Source organism: Crocodylus siamensis, chromosome 11 (assembly GCF_052110815.1).
Source record: "Crocodylus siamensis isolate JL-2025a chromosome 11, ASM5211081v1, whole genome shotgun sequence".
Taxonomy (NCBI): Eukaryota; Metazoa; Chordata; order Crocodylia; family Crocodylidae; genus Crocodylus; species Crocodylus siamensis.
The window spans coordinates 64,746,270-64,765,317 of record NC_143405.1 but is presented as its reverse complement, the minus strand read 5'-3'; the positions used below and the strand labels follow the sequence as shown (position 1 = coordinate 64,765,317).

At 44.7% G+C, this 19,048-nt stretch overlaps 1 protein-coding gene across 5 annotated transcripts in view; it reads left to right on the top strand.

Moving 5' to 3' along the window:
* PTPRG (protein tyrosine phosphatase receptor type G) overlaps window positions 1–19,048 on the top strand; it is a 449,911-nt gene that overhangs the window by 91,564 nt on the left and 339,299 nt on the right. For all 5 annotated transcript variants that reach the window (XM_090022695.1, XM_090022694.1, XM_090022693.1 and 2 more), the window contains exon 2: window positions 8,406–8,510. In XM_090022695.1, the coding sequence (XP_089878821.1) occupies window positions 8,406–8,510 (105 nt within the window). The remainder of the gene's footprint in view (window positions 1–8,405; window positions 8,511–19,048) is intronic.

The window sequence follows — 19,048 nt, the reverse complement described above, 5'->3', positions numbered from 1 at the left end:
TGTGGCATTAAGTTTATATTAGACATGCTAGCTCTGCATCAAGAGAATGGGTTTTGATTCACTGGTACGGCAGATCTTTTATCATCTCATGTTGTTCATAGTGATGGGAAGGGAGACCAGTCCTTAAGGAGCTCCTCAGACAATGAAGCAATCCTCTACCAATGGCTGAGATGCCCCTTGGGGATGATCAAATTCTGAGTGAAATCCTGATCCCTTTTGATCGGGACTTTGCAGTTCGTGCATTAGCAATTAAGGCCCTTATCCTTGTACACACACAGGGGCTCAACAGTGCTCAGGTGAGTAGTAAATGGGACTTCAGGGGGATGATTGCACAAGTAAGCGGGATTGTGTGCGATGGCTGTGGAAGTGTCTTGCATCTGTAATGAAGCATGCTGGACTGTTAGCTTGTCTTCAATCGAGATGCTTTCGTGTACCACAGTATGTTTTGCAAATATAAGGAGTCCTACAGGGCTCTTAGCTGCTTAGTCTTTGCTGAGATGGAGAGCTTAAACTGATGTTTTTGTTTCAGTTTGGGGTTTTTCTTTTGTGAGAATTATTAGGTTTGTAGATTAGCGAAGTGAGAATTAGTGCGATTCTGCTGCAGTATGAAGGCAAGGAAGCAAAGCCACAAAACGCTCCATTAAGGCAACACTTATTTGCTGTTCAGAGGTTGTTCTTGCAATACCATATGTGCTGCAGCATCTAATTGCAGCAGGGTGAGTTCAGGACAGAGGCCGTGCTTTGAGCCACAGAGCTCCATTGCTTGCACTCATTAAACTTTTGCTGTTACCTGTTCTCAGCGTGGGGAGAAATGGCCCCGTTTGCGGTCATTCATTCACTCTGCTGGTGTCACCTGGCCTCTGGGAAGTTGGCCTTGCTCACTGGACTCCGCTTTCAAGCCCTGACGCTGTTTATATTCAGCAGTGCTGTGGACAAAACTGATGTCAGGATCTCAGCCTGGAGACTTCACTTCTGGATCCAACTGGGGGAGGAGGCAGACAGTGATGATGACGAAGATGCTTCCTTCTCCACTTAGATGGCAGTGACTGGGGATATAGTCTAGGGTCAGGCTGAAGCCCAGCTGCAATGTATGTCCCCCTAGTGAGCCTGCTTCTCCAGCCAGTTTAATCTTTGCTCATGGAGGCTGGCAAAGGAATTGCTTGGCACTGCTGAGTGTCTGGCCAGCTTTGCATCTGCCCAGCGCAAGTCCTGCGGCGCTTTCAATTTACTCCATGGGTCCAAATTCACCTGTGACATTGTCTTGCACAGCTGATGCCAGCAGTCTGTAGCCTGCATAATACAACCCTAAACCCCTTGTAATCATCCAGCAGCCTCGGCCTCTTCCTGACCTCCCTGTTTCTCTTTTCTAAACCCTCTTAATGGTGTCATTAGTATAAGTTGAGGCTGCCTGGCTGTTTCACTAATGAGACTTGCCTGCCTTGCTGCAGCCCAGACCAGCTGGGAGAAGGGTCTGGCTCAGATGTTGGGGATTTGGATCTGCCCTCCCTTGGGAGCACACCAAGTCTTCCCTGGCAGCGCCTTGCAGCCCTTCCTCCAAACTCCCACGCGCTGGTGAGGGTGGCTGGTGCCTTTGCACGTGCCTGGCCCCGCACAGGGACTTCCCCAGCCATCTTCACTCTGTATCCAGTCACAATATGCATGAAAGCTTGTGTCATGGGAAGGGGTTTTTCATGGTTTGTTCACAGCAGCACTGATGCTTGTGGGGCTGCTGTGTCAGGATAACGGAGAATGCACCAGAGCTTTTATCGTGGTTTTGAGCTGCTCCCAGTTGTGGGGGGTTAATGCACCTAGAAGCTGCTGCATTCCTCTCGCTTGGTACCCAGAGCTTTAATTCCACTGGTTAATTTATTTTCCCACAGTGTGACACTGCATTCCCCGAGCGATTTTTCATCTTCACATTGCAGTCTGCTGGTTAGTTCCTGTAAGGCCTGCTGTGCTCTGCATTCATGTTCTTGTTCCCAGCCTCTGCACTGCTGCCACCTCATACATCAGGTCCACAGCAGCAGAGAACGAATGGAGCAGAGTCCCACGCCACTTCCAGGAGCAGGCGTGGAGATCGTTCACCATGCGAATGAAAGGATCTGCTGGAGTTGGGGGTGGAAAAGCTGTGTGCATTGCTTGGCAGATGCACATCTGGAAGGCAGGGTGGGGGTCTACTTTCCCATGGAAGCACGAGAAACCTATGAGCTGAACCCTCCCTTTCTCGATAGTGAGAACTAGCCCCAAAATGGCCAGCGCATCCTTGGGAGAACAGATTCAGTCTTTTATCTGGTAATCAGAGAGAAATCGCTGTAGTAGTCAAAGGAAGAAGGCTCATTCAGAATATAATTTGTTGGTGCTGTCTGACCACCATATGTTGTTTAACTTTCATCCTCTTTTTGGCATGATATAAAATAATCTGGACAAAACGTGGGGCTCTGGTTGAGAAGTCTGTTTAAAAGCAGTAGAGTATTAAAATGGACTGGCTGTGCCTCGAATGTTTGGAGATTTATTTGCTGTCAGAGGCTGATAAAATATTTGAGGCAAACGGCCTAGTTCTGTTTAGGAAGTTGCCTGTGAGAGATACTAGGGAGATGGATTTGACCATTTTTTATTTTAATTGCACAAATATAATGCTAAGTATTATAAATCTGTTTTCTATCAGTTGTTCTCTCTTTGCCCCCTCCCTTTTCTGGCCCATTGTGTACATTTATCATAAGAAGTTGCTCTGGAATTCAAACCCAGTGCCAGCTGAACATGTGGCAAAGGGAATCGTTTTGTGGCTTCAGGATTTTACCCCTCTCTCTTCAGTACAATCCAGTTAAATATTGAAAATGCACCTCATCAAGGATGCAGAGTTTTTTAAAAAGAGGCTTGCTTGAAGGTTTATGTGTATGGGTGGCTGATCATGTACTGCCCTTAAAAGACTAAACAAAAGCCCCAGGTGTGTGCATACGTATGCTGTTTTCCCTGCTAAAATGTGTACTACCTCACTGCCTGAAAAGCTCTATGATTTTGAATAAAATACCATTTCAGCTCAAAAGGGGGGGAGGGGGAGGAAACCAACCCTCTTTCCACAGCCGACATTACACACAAAGCTAATTACCAAACATCTCGATAATCAAGTCCCTTTATGGCTAAACACTAACAAGGTTTTTCATGTGATAAGAGCGCCAAGCCCTGATAGTCTGGATCTCACAAATAGTCCCTAAGGGCTTGCACACTTTACAGAAGTAGGACTGGTGTAAGTAAATCGATTTAGTTTTAAGAAGTGTGTCTACATGAGGGATTTGCACCAGAACTGATTTCAACCATTGCCCAAATCAGTTTAGCTTGCGTGGGTAAATTACCAAATGAAGATGAACTGGAACATGTCCTGTGTACGATGGGGATTTGTACTGGTTTAATCAGAACAATTTGAAAAGGATTTACTTATACCCATGTAACTCTTGTAATACAGACAAGGCCTAAAAGGATCAGTTTTGCGCACAATCTAGTTTGAGTTAATCTAATGTTATGAATGAATGATGAAATCATTAGTTAGGAAATAGCAGCCTTAAAGGGTTCTCCACTCCCTCCCCTTTACACAGATGATTGTTTAAATGATATCAAATACTATGCTTAGAGTCTACTCCCTCCAAATATTATAATAGTTTCATATTTATGGTAGATTGGGGATAAAAATCTGTGTTTTTCACGTGAACCGCATGTATCACTAAGGTATGAGGAGGGGGAAAATGTCTTATTGTGCCTTTGTGAGTACTTATCAAATAATGTTTATAGCAAATTAAATATATCAAGACAGAGGAAATGGAGAGCTGATCAGAATATTAAACAAACAGCGCAACATCCCCTTGCCTTTGCTGGCTGGAGGTGTGTGACATGGATCGATTCATTTAGTGTGTTATACAGGAGCAGAGAGCTTGTGCAGATTAAAATGAGAAGAAAGAGAACATGAAAGCTTTTCTCCTTATTGTCTGCAGTGGAGCTATAGCACCAGTGTAACTGCATTGACTTTACTCCCTCCTGCCCATGACAGCAATACTATACCAGTGGCTGGAGTTGTTCTGGATTCAAGGGTGCGCTGGTACATTCGAGCTCCGACCTGGGACCTGAGCCGTTTCACCACATCCTTGCAAATGTCTGACCCTGGTTATCACTGGTGTGGTGTATCCACTCCAGTGTGCGCAATGAAATGCATACCCGTCTCACTGCCTCTGCTGTCTTTTGTGTCTCATCCTTTCCCCTCTTTCTTGCTCACCTTCCAGACAGGTAGATTTTTCTCTCATTTCCTTTCTTTCCTAGGCTTCTCCTACTGCAGCTCTTCATGCCCTTCCCTTCCTGCTCTTTCTGTCCCTTTGCTACCTAACTTTCCCAAGGCCTCTGTGTGTGTCCAACTGGCACCTCCGACTGCTGGCTTTTCATGTCACAATCCAGTTCTCAGGGAAAACGCTGGGGAGTAAGTTGCTGCCCGTTGCTGACCTGTCTGAACCTAAACATTCACAAGTTCACTGTCCGTCACCTGCAGATCTGTGATTAGTGCTAATAAGTCTAGTTCCATCAATATTTGTTTGTCTTTTTTCTACTCACTGCATCTTGACCATCCTATTTGCTTATGCTCGCGTTGCTAGGCCACAGAAATATGAATAAATATCCTTTCAGAGCTGGGCAGAACTTCTTGATCAAAATTTTATTATTTATTAACAAAAGATACAGATTCATCAGTGTTGTAGCGGAAATACTTGTTTGAGAGAAAAGCATGCGCATTTTTTTTAGAAACAACTTTTTTGTTTTGAAATTTCCTTTTTAATTTATATTTTAAAATTTGCCCCTGGAATTGATTATAGTTATGTGAATTGAAATGAAACGCTTGTTTTGGGGATGAGAGCAGTTCTGTTTTTAGAAAGTAATAGACTTATTTTCTGTTTGGCTTGAAATGTGATTCAAAAAAAAAAAAAAAATCAAGTAAACAAACTTCCCATATCTACTTGTAGCCTTTTTTTGAAGGAAGGAAGCATTATGAACCCCGTGAGATGCTGGAGAACAGTGGCTGATGAGAGGATATAGTTTGTGAAACATTGGGCATGTGTGTCTACACATGCAGTTAATGCTGTTTGGCTTTACTGTGGAGTAAATTTAGTGCCTACATATGGGTAGTGTAGGTGACCCTTTACTGTGCAGTAGATTAGTATAGAAAAGCATCATGTGTAGACATGACCATTATGCAGGAAGTTTGGTTCAATAAACAGCTTTGCCACAAACATCCTAAATGCCCAGAGTCTCGGGTTCAAAATCCAGCCTTCTTGTCCTCCGTTGGTACAGCCTGCAAACTTGCACTTACCTTTGTCAATTATCTGAAATTCAAGAATCGGCATATTGTATGTATGGCAACTGCACTTCATGGATCGATTCATTTAGTGTGTTATACAGGAGCAGAGAGCTTGTGCAGATTAAAATGAGAAGAAAGAGAACATAAAGCTTTTCTCCTTATTGTCTGCAGTGGAGCTATAGCACCAGTGTAACTGCATCAAATGACACTTCAGGTGCCATTTGATGACGTTGGATTTTGGTTTGAATGTCTTGCTTTGTTATCATGCTTACCTTTTTCTATCGTACCCAATATAGTTAACATTACAGTACCTGCATGGTCCTCTTGACAAGTGCCCGAGTTTCTTTCTTGGTTTACATCGTCACATTAAAACAGGGGAATTATCCTTGTATGACATGGCTTCTCACCAATTATAAATCTAGATAAACTTGTAATTATATTGGTGTCTACACAGAAGACTAAAGCAGCATATTTCCATAAGGAAATGTGCATTAATTGCATAAATAAGCTGCTGACTTAAGCAAGTACTCCATTCCACATTAAAGCTAGGATTCATAAAGGCCTGGATTTACATAACTTAATTTTCTGCACAAAAGATACTGAAAATCAATAGCATGATTCATAGCCATACCACATTTGCCACGTTGCTATTCTTTGCCCAAGTTAAGTGTGCTTGCTGTAAGCAGTCTCCTCTTGAAACCTATAAATTCTTCAGACCTAGCCTTGTTCCCATGTTGCTGGTAAGGCAGGCCCAGCGACTGCAGTGATTTGCTGGATTTCATCTGCCAGCAAAGGGGCTATGTAAAAAATCTCTTGTTTGGCTGCAGGAATCCAGATTTCCTCGAATGTCTGGACCCATTTGGCCTTCCCTCACCTACCTAGAGCATGATCAGTGAGCCATTGCCTGTCTTCCCCCTTGGTTTTCCACCCCATGGGGCAGTTACCTACATTGACAGTGCATGTGTCCCAGCATATGAGCTCTCAAAGTAAGAAACTAGCTCCTCTTCCTCCTGCAGCTTTTCAGTACCCCGTGTTGTCTGCAGAAGGATGGTGAAAAGCCATTTGATAGACTGGAGGAAGAGCAGTTTTCCTACCCTTGTCTGGCTTCTGTTTCCCCTGCCAGTGTGCACGTTCTCCCCTTTGCACCCAGAGAGAAGCAGTGGAGCCTAAGGCAGCAGACTGGCACGAGGAAATATGGCTGTTTTTACCCCAAACCCTTCAGTGCGGCCCCTGACTACTTCTTGTCGCCTCTAAGACTAGAGCCTGCAGTGAACCAGGAAATCGGCAGCTGCCTGAAATGTCTGGGAAAATATTCAAAACCAGAGGTCTTACTAAATTACATAATTTGTTCATGTTGTTCATGTGGAACAAAAACCCCCCAACCCTTTCCCCCTTCTTTATGGCTTGAGGAATTTTCTCAGCCGTTCTTGCTTCCAGCTTTCCATCGTCCTGCCATAGAAACCAAAGGGCCTTCCCACAAAGCGTGTGTGTGTACTTCTGTATGCAGGGCACCTTGGTTCACCCCCCACACTGAAATGCAGCAGTCTCCCTGGTGCGCCCTAATGCCAGACCCTTAATTATTTAAGGACTGTTTTAGTGGGATGGGTGCCATCTCCAGCATTGCCAGTACTGTGGCTAGGCAGGATGTCTGTTTGCAACATGTGGCTTGAGATGGGAATACTCCAGTTCTCGTATGGCTGCAGAGAGTAACTTTAGACACTTTGCTAAAAAGTTTTGTAATTTTTTTTTCAGTTAGCTTATTGATTCAATTGAGAACAATTGGGCTCAAATTGCTGTTGAGTCAGACTGCAGTTGCCTGTTTTTCAGATGGTGCATATACAGCTCCCTTTGGTTTTAAAAGCAGGTTTTATTTTTTGTTTGTGTGCATCTATTATAATACAAAGGTTTTCAGCTGTGGTGTATTGTGAAGGGTAGTTGCATTCCATTTCAGACTAGTTTTTCTGACATTTGTGAATTCATACGCTTCGGATTTGGTACAGTCAAGTGTACAGAGGCAATAAACAAAATTTGCATGTAAAAGTTGCACTCATGAAAGCTGTGCGTTTCTCTAAAAGGAAAAAAACGCCAATGTTGAGTGTAATAATAAGTCCATGAAAGGACTCCAGGATGCATCATAGGGAGTCTTTTTCCTTTTTTTTTCTGTTTTGGTTGATGGTTTATGTTATTTGCTTTCTTTAATTTATAGTGTCAGACTAAGATTCCTCCCCCCCTTTTTTTCCTCATGTTGTGGGTGTGATGAGGTATCTGGGGTGGTTGTCTGACACTGCTCATACTTTGCCCCTAGTTTTGAAGGCAGCGTAGGTGTCCTCCTTGCTGGAATGAATGGTATTGATATGTCAGTACCAGAGCAAGGACAGTGCCACGTCAGATACCACGCGGTAGTGCGTAGTGGGGCTTTCTGCCTATGACGTGCACCGAGTGCTGAAATGCCGGGTTGTGGCTCTGGATATGCGATAGCAAGACCTCCTGGAGTTCTTGAGCCTTCATCATGTACTTGGTGAATGAACTGCTAGAGCCTGCCTGGAGGAAGGTGACGACTCTGCCACCCCAGGCCACTAAATCTGCTTCCACAGCAGTGGCACTGCCCGGTGTTTACCATTGCTTGAGCACGTGCTGCGTTTTTGGTATGCATGGTTCATGAGCACCCCAGTGACTTATTTTTCTTTTCGGTAGCATTGTCTTCTGTTGTTCTGTGGGTGTTTAGTCAAAAATAAAAAAGTTAAAGAAAAAGGTGCACTTTGACTCTGGGTGTAGCTAGCTAGAAAGGGTCTTGTTAAATGCCCTGGGTTGGAGCCTGTGCTGATGGCCTGATCTTGAACTGTTCCACTGAGGTGCTGGGTGCTAGGGACAGGTCTTCCAGATGAGGCTGTGGTCCTGCTAGTGCCTCTCCTTCATATGTTGTGCACTCTCCAGGGTACAAAGCATTTCTCTGTGCCTGTTTCTTAAACAGCACCATGCTGTTTGTCTCTGCTTGGCAAATAACTCTCTCGGAGATTTTAACATCTAGGGAGCGAATGCCGTTTTCCTAATTGCTGCTGTTCTCTTCTCCTCCCAGCTCTGACTGAAGGTTATGTTGGCTCACTGCATGAAAGCAGGCATGGGAGCTCTGTGCAAATACGGCGCCGTAAAGCATCGGGGGACCCTTACTGGGCATACTCAGGTGAGTTGAGTCCTGCCAGACGGGGATGAGACGTGAGAGGTAACGTGTTTGAAGTGCCAATTGTTGAATTCTGCTGCTACTTACTGCTTGGGATCCTGACATGGAGCCTGGGTTTTCAGGAAGTTTTGCAACCGTGTTCTCTTCTACTGACTCGTCCATGCAAATGCAGTAGCTTGGGTGCCCTGTCCTGGTGCTTGCTTTTTGCATGAAACACCAGTGTTTTCACAGCAGGTGCTCAGGTGTTGCTTTAAAAGCCAGTGCATTTTCTATTTGCTCATCAATCCCATCCTGTAGAGAGCATCATGCCTTCTAAGCGGGCTTGTCACCACTTCTGCCTTCTTTCAGATTGCACTTGCATTGTTTCTTTTTTTTTTTTTTTTCCCTCCATGCTCCTCAATCCTGGTCAGAAAATCCCTTCCCTCTCAAACATCATGTTCCCAAGCCAGCTGTTTCCTTAGTATCTGCATAATCTTTCCACCCTTTATTGCTTTCCCTTGTCTTCCCTCATACCTAATAATTTCCCAGCCTGTTATTTGCTGCTATAGGTACCAGAATACAAGTTTCAACATCCTCCCCCGTTACTGTTTTGCCTGTATTTATTGTTATCATTTTGCATAATGGTGATGATGAGCTCTATTGATGTGGTGTCACAACAGGTGGCATATGATGCAGATCAGGGAGGGACTGATGGATGTTTTGTAGTTTGTCCTTTTGGCCCGGGAGGACTAGTCTCTAAGGGGAACCTCATTGCTTAGACTGGTTTTGTGATCTGATTAATCAAAGTAACTATAAGAATCCCATAGAAACCTTCAGTTCTCTGGTAGTTGCAGGTCGAGAAGCTTCCAGGCCTCTCTTTTATTTGGAGAAGTTTTTATTTCTCTACTGTAGTTTAAAGTAACTTTATTAAACGTTAAGGAACAGTAAACACTGAGGGTAAAAGGAAACAAATTCAGGATTATTCTGTATGTTAAAATGGATGGTCTACTGATATCTGCTATCCTACATACAAACTGCAAATTAAGTGGTACTTGGCATGTTTATTTTGTTTGCATTACTAAAAAACATTGAGAATATTCATTGCTGCCTATTAAAGGAGAATGCTACAAGGAGATAAATAAAACACTATTGGAATTAGTCTGTCATATATGTCAAAACTCTTTGCTTGAGTTATTGGATATTTTCTAATCTTTCCTGAAGTTTATTAAACTTATCTGCATGTGATAATTTTCTTAATTTATTTTAGTGACAGTTCTGTTTTTCCTTGGTGAGTAATATCACTGGTTTGCCCCAAAAAGCTTTTTACCACCCACTAATCCTTTTAGATTTGTCAGAGTAAAATGTATAGCCCTGATCTGTAATTACACTTTATCTATTGGCTTTTTGCATCCTTTTGTCTATTGATAAATCTCCTGCTTCTACAAGGAAAATAGCCAATCTGTTTTGTTTTGCAGAGAACAGATAGTGACTTCTCAGTCGTCAATCAGAGGCAGTTCTACCTGATTAGTGTTATCTAATTAGAACCTTTTTTGTCACTACTTCTGATAAAAGAAGTAAATTGGGAGATGGAGGAGGCAGAAATGATATATTTACCAGTACTTGTCAAGGAGCTGAAGGAGGATTTGTTATCACGTTGCGTGCATGGCACCCTGAAAGTTGTTTGAACAGTATAATTTCAGATTGCATTCCAGCAGAAACACCTTTTGGAATTTGGCAGCTCTGATCCAGAGACAAAAGTACGGGTCTCCACAGTAACTCCTGCGAATGCTAGAAACACAGAAACCAAGGCTGTGAGCCACCGCAGAGGTCGGCCCAGTTGACGCCGCTTGGTGGCATCCAACACCTCGCAGGGGAGCGTCGTGCTGGAACACCCCGACACCTCAAAGCAGGAGGAATTGCATCCAGCCAAGCTGCTCAGTGACAGGTCCATGCATCAGTGGGAGAACAGGTAGAGGAGAGAATAACGTACGTGCACAGCAAGTAAGGGTATTATTTATGAGAGAAGGTGGAGAGGAATATGGAAGGTGAAGCAAGTAGATTTTAGGGTAGGAAAGAGAGAGGGATCCTTGTCTCTCGCAGGAGAGAGCATTAGACAGGTGTGCTAGAAGGGATCCCAGCCATACCAGCCCTCGGACGTAAAATGTAGGAGAGAGGAAGGATGTCACTATAGTCTCAGCATTTGAATGCTCCTGGAGTCTGTCTTTCCTTTCCAGAGGAGCTTCTCCCCTCTCCTCCACTCCCTGCTGCTCTCCCTTGCAGTTGCATGTGGGGCTTTGCAGCCAGCTCAGCTGCTCTTATCTGACGACCTCATCTCCATATTTATCCTTGTTGATTTAGGGGCCAGATGCTGCGAGAATGTCTAGTTTCCACAGGAGGTTGAGGGAGTCTGCAAATGTCAGCCAGCAGGGGACAGATGCTGGACATATGTTTGTCCCAGACTGAGTATAATCGGGCAGAGATTGGACGCCTTCTCCTCTCCTCCTCCCCTCTCCTTGGAACGTTTCCTGGCTACGCCCTTGGCCAGGCTGCGGCAGAACAATTTGTGTGTGAATGATGTCCGTCCTGGGGAGAGGCTCTGGATGGGATGGGAAGGTTACATCAAGGAAGCTGGCTAGCGCCGGAAAGTTTATGCTTCAGTAAGTGACAACCTGTCAGCGTTTTCATCAAGTTGATCTGATGGGCTGCCTCCCTTCCGTAGTCTGGCTTTCTGGACCTCCTCCCTTCCTATCTGGCCCCCCCCCCGGTGCAACCCGCAGCAGTTGGCAATGGGGAAGGCACATATATTGGGGTGTATCTTTTTAAGCTGCGTCTAGCGTCACTGAGCAGCTGGAGACGGAGCCGGCACGTGGTGGCCTGCCAGCTTCCACCAGGCACCGGTGGCGTGCAAGTCACGGTGCGACAACTGTTGACCTCACCTGAAACAGAAACGGTGCAGCAACAGGGATAGCAGCAACACTAGCTCAGTGCATTGATTTTTGATGGAGCGCTGCTGGTTTACAGCAGCTGAGGATTTGGCTGCTTATGTCCCCGGGGGCATATGGAGTGCTTCAGTTTTCCAGCTTAAACATGCAGGGATAAATTTACAGCAGGAGTGAAGGGCTCTGGGCACAGCTGGGCCGTTGCAGCTCGGCTACCCAGGGGAGCGAGGGCAGAGCCGATGAGCAGAGACTCTTAAACCCTGGGGTCCTTCAGCCCAAGCTTTCCCTGGGTAGTGCGAGTACCTGCTCCACAGCCCTGCCAAAGGAAGCATGGTCTCGGGCTTCATTGAGAGCCTGTCTGCAAGTGGCTTGACATCTCCTCTGCCTCAGTTTCCAACTTAGTAATGGGCATTTACTCCCATGTCATATGTCAAGTGCTCTGCTAACATGGCAATGGGGACTCTGTATCTTAGTTCTGCGTTTTGTGGACACCAGCGAATCCTCTGTGTCCTGTCTGCATGTTCCAGTCCCGTGCAGCCGGGGGTTTAACCCAAGGAAGCTTTATTAACCTCCAAACGCAAGCGTCAGAATTTTTAAGCTTTGTAAAATAACAAAGTCTATTGTCTACCAACACAGCCCTTGTCTGACTGCAGTATTTGCACTTAGTCAGCCAGATTTAGCCAATCTGCAATTAATAGGACTCACAACGGGAGGAGAAAATAAAGAAAAGATAATTAAATGAAGTGAGAAATCGAGGTCTGTTTTAAACTGCTTCTTTCATAACTACAGAGCAAAACCATGTGGCTTATCAAAGGAAACTTGGTAAAATGTACAGCAGCAGCCTGATCAAACTAACCTCAGGGTGGAAGGACACTGGCAAAGGGAGGAAAAAAAATAGGAAGGAGCTCATTTTCAAACAAAAGCTGAAAAAGTGCATGGAGTGAGATCTCTGTGGAAACTCTGCCTGATGTCTTGGAGGAAGTACATGGGCACATTTCAGTGGGAAGTACTTTTGGGTGCATTGGCAATACAGCCTACGCCCTATTGTACATCTGACTGGAAAAGAGAGCTTGCAAACAGAGACAGGGTACAGATATTATTGCGCGGCGGGAAGAAAAAGTAGCTTTTGGGTTAAGAACCTATCTCAGCATAGTCACGGTATACTGTTTCAGTGAGCAAATAATTAACGGGCACAAAAGAGCCTGACTGTTTAAGTGCCTGATCCAGCACTTGATCCCTCATGCACAGAAGCAGCCCTGCCAAGCTCCACGAGAAGGTTCACTGAGTATAGTACTTCGACAGCCAGAGATGAGCAGTCTGCCCAAGGTCAACGAATTGCAAGATCTAAAATATCTTTAATGCTTCCGTATAATTCCCATATTTAGTAGGCTAAATGCAGCATGCTTCCAATATCCATAATGGTGACAAATAGCACTTCAAATGGCTTGTCGGTAATGTGGAACATTCTTTACAAGTGCATAAATCTTTTTCTGTCTTTTTCTTTCTTTAATTTAAAAAGCAAATCCCACAAGTATGTACCATGGAAACATCTGGGAGGTCTAGGGCTTTTTGAGCAACTCTCCGTTGGGCAATCGGTAGTATTTCACAAAGAATAATGTTCAGAAGAGTAAACATTCCCCATTTTAAAACTTCAGTGACTTTTTTTAACGTTATATCAGGGAGGACTTGGAGTACTTTGCCACTGACCTGACTGGACAGTTTTATCACTCTGTAGTCTAAGAAATGCATTGTGAAGGTAGATGAGGTTTTTGGATCTAGTTCTGGAACTTGGTTTTTGGATCTAGTTTACTACCAGCCTTCTCTTAACTGACAGTAATTTTGAATGGCAGGTTAGTGGTGCCGCACACTTTTTTTATTTTTTAAAAAAAAAAAAAAATGATAGGCATATTAATAAGCACTGACCAGAGAAGTGGTTGCAACTAATTGGGAAGGCCACTGTTAAGGATGTTTTACCTAGTTGCATGGTAAGATCATCTCTTTATATACAGAAAGTAGCTGCACAAAGAAGAAAGCCTTGCTCCGTTAGTCACAATGGGAAACCTGTTGGAATCTGTGAAAACACCCAAAGCTGTGCGGCGTATCTGGCTTTCAACCCGTCTCCCTAGTATGGCCTGTGCAGTCCGCGATGGCTGTGTGAGAGCCATCACCCAGTAGTGATGGGTCCCCATAGGAGCTTAACTGCTGCAGCATCCAGCTGCAGGGCTCAGGCCCAGACCCTTGGGTTTATTTAGGTGCTAACTCCCATCGATTGCAGAACGGTTTTATTTCAGTAGCAGCCAGGTGCCTGCCCTCGTTTGAGGGCTGTAGTTTCAGTAGTAGTCAAGGTTTGCGCCTTGAGAATATAAAGGACCCATTTTAAACTTTGCTATTAATTTAGTTGGAGTTGGTTACATTCTTCCTTTTATTGATGTCCTTTTTACTGACTTGCCCCTTTTCCGTGGGATGAATTGTGATTGTCTTATTCAAGGCTTACTTGCATCGAGACGGTCAAAGCTGTTTGGACTTCTGTGGGAAGTTATGCAAACATAGATTAGCACAGGCTTACATTTGCTTGTTTGATTGGAGTTTTTGGGGGGTTTTGTGTTTTTGTTTTTAAACATAGCTTTGTAAATAGAACCAGTAAAATCTCATAGCTTTAGGTGCCGGCAGAGCTCCTGTCCTACTTAACCTTGCAGTGCATTCAGCACATCTCACTCTTTCTCTTTGTTCCTTTAATACCACTGACATCTTGCAGAAGTTGGATGTTCGTGATTCGCTGCCCCTGTTTCTGCGTGAAACTATTCGAGGTACTTTCAATTCTACTTTTTGGTGGTGGCTCTTGCTGAGTGGTGTTCTCCTAACTCTAAACTTTAGTGTTTTTTTTCTCCCCTGGATCTGTACACAACTACCACTAACACTGATGGAAGGTAACAGAAGAGGAAAAATACCTCCACTAGTCTAGAAACGACCTTGTAGGGGAGAGGGGAGCCCATTAAGAAAAGGAGCTTTGAGCTGTCATGTTAGTCGGCGCTGTGTATGAATGCATTGTTGTCAAATGACAATTACAGCAGTCCTCGGAGATCATAGAGACATAGAAAATGAGGGTTGGAAGGGACCTCAGGAGGTCTCCAGTCCAGCCCCCTGCTCACAGCTGGCCCAGCTCCAAATGCATCATCCCAGCCAAGGCTTTCTCTACCTGGGTCTTGAAAATCTCCAAGGATGGAGACTGCACCACTCTCTGGGCAACCTGTTGCAGTGCCTTACTATCCTCGTGAGAGTGTTTCCTCATATCTAACCTCAGCTTCCCTTGCTGCAACTGAAGCCCATTGCTCCTTGTCCTGTCGTCTGCCCCCACTGAGGACAGTCCAGCTCCACCCTCTTTGCAGCCCTCCTGCAGGGAGGTAAAGGCTGGTATTCAATCCCCCTCAGTCTTTTTGTTCTCGTTAGATGAGCTTTTAATAAGAAACAGCGGGCACGTGGCAGCTTCTGTGGAAGGGAGTGTTAATGCCAGCTGAACTGAGAGGTAGCTAGTGACCAGTTTGCCTCGGTCAGTATTCCTCTCTTGGGAAGATAATTCTTGGTGCGGACCAAAATTATAAAGTCGAAAGCCTGAACTGATTATTGTATTTCTGGACACATTCTTCAAAATGTCCTGAAATGCCTCTTAACACAGCAAACAGTGTCATGTCCAGCCTTTCCGAAGTGACAGACTTGGCTTGGCTCACTCCCCCGTTCTTTTTCAGCTAACATGTTTAAAGGGCATTGAAGTTGGAGGACCAGAAAAATACTCCTCTTTAATCTCTGAACTGATCAGTTAATGGAGACTAGATTCTCCTGCCTTCGCTGATCAGCAGTACTCTGTTGAAACTAGCAGCCATGTGTTCACTTGCATATTGAGTCTCATTACTTAGCAGTTCTTCCAGATGTCTCCTAATCACCTGTTTCACAAGGCTGGTCCATAGAAATAAAATAGGCCATTCCACTTCTTCCTCTTTGAAGTGTCAACTCTGATTTGCGTTTGGCTTATGACATACAGGAGCCCCACTTGCAAACCAGGCTGGGTACAAACACTGGTTCTCTTTTTGTCCCCCTTGCAATGTGCCATGGGAACAGGAGTACACCGCTGATATGGAAGTGTCATGGAGAAGTGCTCACTTGTTCTGCTGTAACAAAGGGGGGAAAAGTTTTGCTTCCCTTTTAGTAGAAAAAGGAGGGAAAGAATCAAGTTCATATCTTCAAAAGCAGGGAAAAAACCTGTGGTAACAGTGGCACATAGTTATCTGTCGAATATTAATCTGATCTCGCTTACCCAGAAGGCAAGTGTTTATAAAGAGAAGGTGATCTTCAGACCTAGGCATTGCATATTTAACACTGAAACGTCTCCAAGGAACTTCTTGTGTCAAAAGGTGCCTTAGTCCCTTGGCATGGGACTTAGTCCATTTCCTACTTCTGTGCAGCCAAGGCATCCACTTGGAGGAGCATTCATGCCTTAATTACTTATTCAGCCATTGCACAAATTAGCATGTCCTCTTCTAAAAAAGGTCTCTTAGGATACTTTATTTTTAAATAGTCACAGACCTGAATTTTATTTTATTTTTTTAATTGGAAACCAATAATACCGGCTTTTCCTTTCTCTTACTGCAAAATATCCATGTTTTATTCTCATTCCTGTAATAGCATTGTTGTGATGTGAATTGTGTTTGTTGCTCTGGGTTTGTGCTGTGCCTCTCATTGAAGTTGCAAGCTGATTGATTTTTTTTCCCCCTCCCCCCGGAGTTAAAAATGCATGTATATCCTTTTAACTTCGAACACTTGGCCTCTGTGACTGTAGGATGCTAACAGCTGGACAACTGGAGCTACAGAGTCCGACTCTTCAGGCTGTATTATAGGCAAAAAAAATGAGCAGGCGTTCAGCAACAGTGCTGTACTGATGGAAAGAATGGGAGGGTGACCTCTTAGTGCGAGCTTTAGTACTTCCATGAGGTTTCCGTCTACCGCCATACAATAAACTTAAATAGGCTGGAGAATTAGATAAAGTTCTGAAAGGCTTGGATGCTGCAGTCCCAGTATTCCTCCAAAACTCCCCAACTTAGCGCTGAACAACTGGGGCTCTACAGAACAGTGCAAGTGGCAAAAGTAAGCCCTCCCTGCTTTAAAACTTAAGCTGTGCAATGGCTGTTGCTCTTTCCTTGAGACCATCCTGGGTCATTTCCTGAAAACCGTCATGATGACTGCTAATATCTTCTACTTTAAGAATTGAAAGTATGCCGAAACACAGCAGAGTTAAATTCTCCTTTAAAAAAAAACAGCGACTCTTCTGTTTCTAGTTATTTTATATAAGATATCAAATTTGAAATATTCCTGGATCTTTTCTAGAAAGGAAATAAGTACACAGAGCCTACGGATCTTGAATGTGCAAGTGCAAGATGGAAAGATCAGATACCAACTGTAACACAAGCTTAACAAATATGCTGCAGAATACAGAGAAGGTGGGAAAGCGTTGTTGCCCTGCAGTTCCTAAAAGATTGCAACAATACACCCAACTTCCAATTTCGGTTTAATATATAGCTGAATAAATATTGCAGAATAAATGACTGAGTGGTATCTGCGTGGCAGTGATACCATGCTGGAAAACAAAGCAACCAGCAAGGGTTGGAATAGACTGTGGAGTGTGGATAAAAGTAGTAATTGGGCATCAGTGCTGTTGCAATAGTCGAAGCATGAAATAATCAAGGGGGGAATGGGGATTTTAATTTGGGAGTAGAAAGTGGGGATCTTTGTGCTGCATAAATGGATTGAGCAGGGCTAGTACTTCACTAGACAAAGGGGTGGTAGAAGTATTGCTTGTATTTTTTGAGGCCTTGTTTGGCCACCGCGTGACATCTTGTTGATATAAGAGGCTGTTATCTGGTAATCTTCTCCTTAGCGTCTCTACCCCAGGAATTGCCCTAAAGATAGGAGGCACAATATGACATCAAAAGTCTTGTGATTCCTGCCTTTGTGATTCTTGAAAAGGCAGCCTATGCAGAGGGAATATTGCTGTTCAAGTGCATCTTTTGACAATGGGAAAAGCAAGCAAAATACTGCTGTGAGTGGCTCCTGACAAGATGTTACCATCCGTCTTCTTGTCAACTGCCAATACTGTAATCTTTGATGCAGTTCTTAAGAGGTGGGTAGGACTGTCGCAGATCCTTTGCACAGAACATCACATGCCTATCCTCTGCAGAAAGATGGAATTAATAAATGTCAGCTCGATCTGTCTAGGTGCTTGCATGTCCGCTGTCACCGTGGCATCCAAGCACCTCGCCACCAGCGAGCTGTAATCCTCATCCCTTCTCTGAGGCAAGGGCATATGATCCCATTTCATAGATGGGGTCTGTAAGAACGGGGCAATTGAAGTGGCTTCTCCAGAGCATCGTGGAGAGACTGCAGCTGAGCTGGAAGCTGGACCCAAGCCTTCCGAATCTCAGTGCGATGTGCCCGGTCTCGGAGCCGTACCAGATGATCGTAGTAACTGCCGAGACCTGGTTACTTTGCAGGCCACCTGTTTGTGAGATTTCATGGCAGCTGCAATGTGCCAAGGCTCAAGAGCTAATAGGGTATTTTAGGTGTTATATTTGTGATGGGACTGGAGGCAAGAGACCTTCTCTGTGGTGATCCTCGGTGTGCAGTGCAGTTTGCGCTACCACCTGGCAAATCTGGGTTTTCTTGGTCCTTAAGGCATGCTTCAGGGTGTTCCCATGAGGGTCCAGTCTTTCCTTGCGGGAAGGGACTAAGCAGATTGGGCCAGGGTGAGTTTTGGATTTGGCCCCTCTAGGAGTACGGTGCACCAGACGCTGGCTCTGAATTGCTCAGTTTTTATTGAAGCCGGTGTGTGCCCACAGGATCAGACAGTCAACGCTTGACACTTTCCAGTTAAATGCATATGAAATCCCACAATGGACTGTAGAGCTGTGCAGATGAGCTATGTCTCTAAACAATACCTGCATATTGTTTTTTGTTTGGTTTGTTTTTAAATGTCTGGAAACTGCCCTGAACTGTTAAATATCATCGGGGTGCCTTCCTGGGCTGCTGGAGACTGTGGGCCCTGGCTTTGCAAAAGGTGATTTGCTTGAGAGACGTGGAAGTCTGCAGCACACTTGTAAAGTCAAGCGCTGGTGAGGCATTGGGTTTAATGCAGATGAGGTGCCTGTTCCCTGTCCACGTGATTCCTAGCAGCAGTCGGTCTTCCGACACTGACTTCCCCATCTCCCAGCTTTTACCGCGCACGGTTTAATTTGCTTAATGATCATGAGTAAGGTTTAGCGGTCTCATTCCTGGTGAAGGCTCCCAGGTCTTCACTTGCTGTGCCAGAGGGTGAAGGCCCCTGACTCCAGCTGTGGCTGTGAGAAGTGAGGGGAGCTATTGGCTTTGGGGGTACTGACGGCCGGGGTGGGAGGGGTCCTCGTTATTCTCCATGGCTGAGACGACATCTCCGGCTCTGTTCAGCTACTTCAGCATTCTTCTGTGGACTGACTTTATAATAGCAAGCAGCCTTCCTGCTGTGCGAGTCTTCCCACTGACTTCACTGGACAACGTTTTTTTTTTGTCTTTCTCCATTTCAAAGTAAATCCTGAATGCAAG